Source organism: Cryptomeria japonica, chromosome 10 (assembly GCF_030272615.1).
Source record: "Cryptomeria japonica chromosome 10, Sugi_1.0, whole genome shotgun sequence".
Taxonomy (NCBI): Eukaryota; Viridiplantae; Streptophyta; class Pinopsida; order Cupressales; family Cupressaceae; genus Cryptomeria; species Cryptomeria japonica.
The window spans coordinates 663,844,355-663,846,768 of NC_081414.1; the positions used below are offsets into that span (position 1 = coordinate 663,844,355).

A 2,414-nucleotide genomic window follows, 5' to 3' on the forward strand; every position below is an offset into this window, starting at 1 on the left:
GTTTTATTCATGGAGTTTGTGATTGCAGTTTTACAGAATATGCTGGTTAAATCCAACCGTATAAAACCTATGATTAAAAAACATATATATTTATGAACTCCCACTACATAAATAATGTCAAATTTGAAAATAGATCGAGGCAAACCAAGTATAACAATCAACACTCATACTCATACCAATATGTGTGATATGGTTCTTTATTATGAGAAGGTACAGAGATTACTAACAAGGCCCAAGAGGCAATCCACAAAGACACTTATTCTGGGAATACGAAGACACAGGAAACTCGTTCAGTGGCTTCCCTTGAGGAATTTCTCCACACAGGTTATTATAGCTCACGTTCAGTCGGGTCAAATTCTTTAGATTTAACATCTCTCCCGGAATTTTTCCAGTAAGCCCATTCTTTGACAGATCTAAAGTCATCAAATCAGTCAACTTGGCAATAGAAGCAGGAATGCTTCCATAGAGCTGATTGGAATGGAGATCGAGCGTCTGCAGCCAGCGGGAGAAATCGACTCCGCTGGAGAAGTCACAGCTGAGCTGATTGTTTGACAAATTTGCGTGGCGCAAGAACGTCATGGCTTTGAAAAACTCGACTGCACTGCCGCTTATATTGTTGGCAGAGAGATCGACCGAAAGGAAATCCTGGGCGGCCGGCCAGTCCTCGAGCCTGGGCTTCCAGTCCTGGAGCCGCATGTCGATCCCACACCCAGCCAAACTGATCTCGAGCCCGTAGCTCGAATTCGTGATCCAGGTGGGAATAGAATTACCCAGCTTGAATTCATTGTAAGACAAGTCCAAGAAGGGGGGAAGTGAAGGCAAAGACGGAAGCGGGTTCGTGAGCCTATTTCCGGAGACCTTGAAAGTAAACAGAAAGCTCAAGAGAGAAAAAGAGGCCGGGATAGGGCCTTCCAGAAAATTTCTGGAAAGATCCAGATAGCTCAACATTGAAAGGTTGCCCAGGGATGCCGGAATGTAGCCCGTCAGCTGGTTATCCTCCAATTCCAGCCTCGACAGTTTCCTCAAACGACCGAGCGAGGAAGGAATTGTATAGGCCAGCTTGTTGTTGTTCAAGTACAGCAAACCAATATACGAAAGGTTTCCGTAAGAAGAAGGAATGCTGCCTACCAGTGCGTTATACGAGACGTCGAACAGAAAGAGAGTTTGGACGGAGCCGATGGACTCGGGCAGAGGACCGTATAAGAGATTGTTGTTCAGTCTGACAATATCCAGCCGGCTCAGATTCCCCATTGCCTGGGGGATTGTGCCGGTTATCTGATTTTCTTCGATTTCCAGCACCGCCAGATTGCTCATCGTTGTAATGGCCGGCGGGACGACTCCCCGTAGCCTGTTTCGGCTCAGGCTGAGTACCCTCAGTTTGCTCAGCTTCGGTATCCAAGACGGCATTTTGCCGAAGAAATCGTTGTCCGCGAGATCGAGCAGGTCGAGATGTTGCAGGCGGGCGATTGAACTGGGGATTTTCCCGGTGATGTTTTTCCACCTCGGAAGTTGCAAGTAGACAAGCTCTGTGAGATCGCCGATGGATTTGGAGAGCGTGCCGACCATGTAGAGGCTGGTGTTAGATGGATCTGACGGGGCCAGTTGGATCATTGTTACTTTGCCTGTGTTGACATCACAGCTCACTCCGTTCCAGCTGCCCTTGCAGCAATCGGCTTTTCTTCCCCACGAACTCAGGGCACCCGTCGGATCTTGTGTAATGCCTGCCTTGATTTTCAGCAGGGCTTTTCTGTCTGCTTCGTTGCATTGCGTGTCTGCTGAGACTCGACTTAAACACAGAGCATATACTGAAAGCAACGCTAAGAGCTGTATTACAGAGCCCATGGATTCCCAAGATTAATGTTAAAAGTTGTTCTGAATGAAGAAGATTAGCTCGTCTGCATTTATAGAGAAGCCACGGAATTTAAAAATAAACACAGGGTTGTGCATGGTACGCTTGTGATTCTTGAATTACACTCAATGCAAGATAAATTTTAGTCGATAGTAATTAGTTGTCAATGTATATTAGTTGTTTTATTATTGGAAAATGTAGATTTTAAGTAGAGTTCACTTCAAAACCCCATTCTTCATTGTTTCCTCCACGTTTTAGATCTGGTAGTTTATTTGCTATGATAATAATTAACATGATAGAGTTTTAAACATTTAATTTGGAGGAAGTCAACGAAAATTTACAGACCTTGAGATTAAGATGGATAAAATACCCAATGCACGATCATCTCCATGTGCTTTATAGGGTTTTCCTTTTTAATCAAAGTCGTTGCACACGTATAAAGGTGAATGAGCCCACTTGTTTGAGTTTCTATAAAAATAACAGTGAGGTGTTGTAAAGCTGCAAGCAAGGGAGGATCCACATGAAAGTTCTATTCGTTCTATTCGAATAAAGCTTGCATTGGATA

At 44.4% G+C, this 2,414-nt stretch overlaps 1 protein-coding gene across 1 annotated transcript; it reads right to left on the reverse strand.

The window, feature by feature from the left end:
* Positions 1–222: 222 nt before the first annotated feature.
* Positions 223–1,842, reverse strand: LOC131073341 (DNA damage-repair/toleration protein DRT100-like). Its single transcript, XM_059212665.1, has 3 exons — positions 917–1,842; positions 373–844; positions 223–288 (listed from the first exon to the last, which is right to left on the reverse strand). Exons 1-3 carry the CDS (start codon positions 1,840–1,842, stop codon positions 223–225), a joined length of 1,464 nt encoding a protein of 487 aa, XP_059068648.1.
* Between the last annotated feature and the right edge of the window lie 572 nt (positions 1,843–2,414).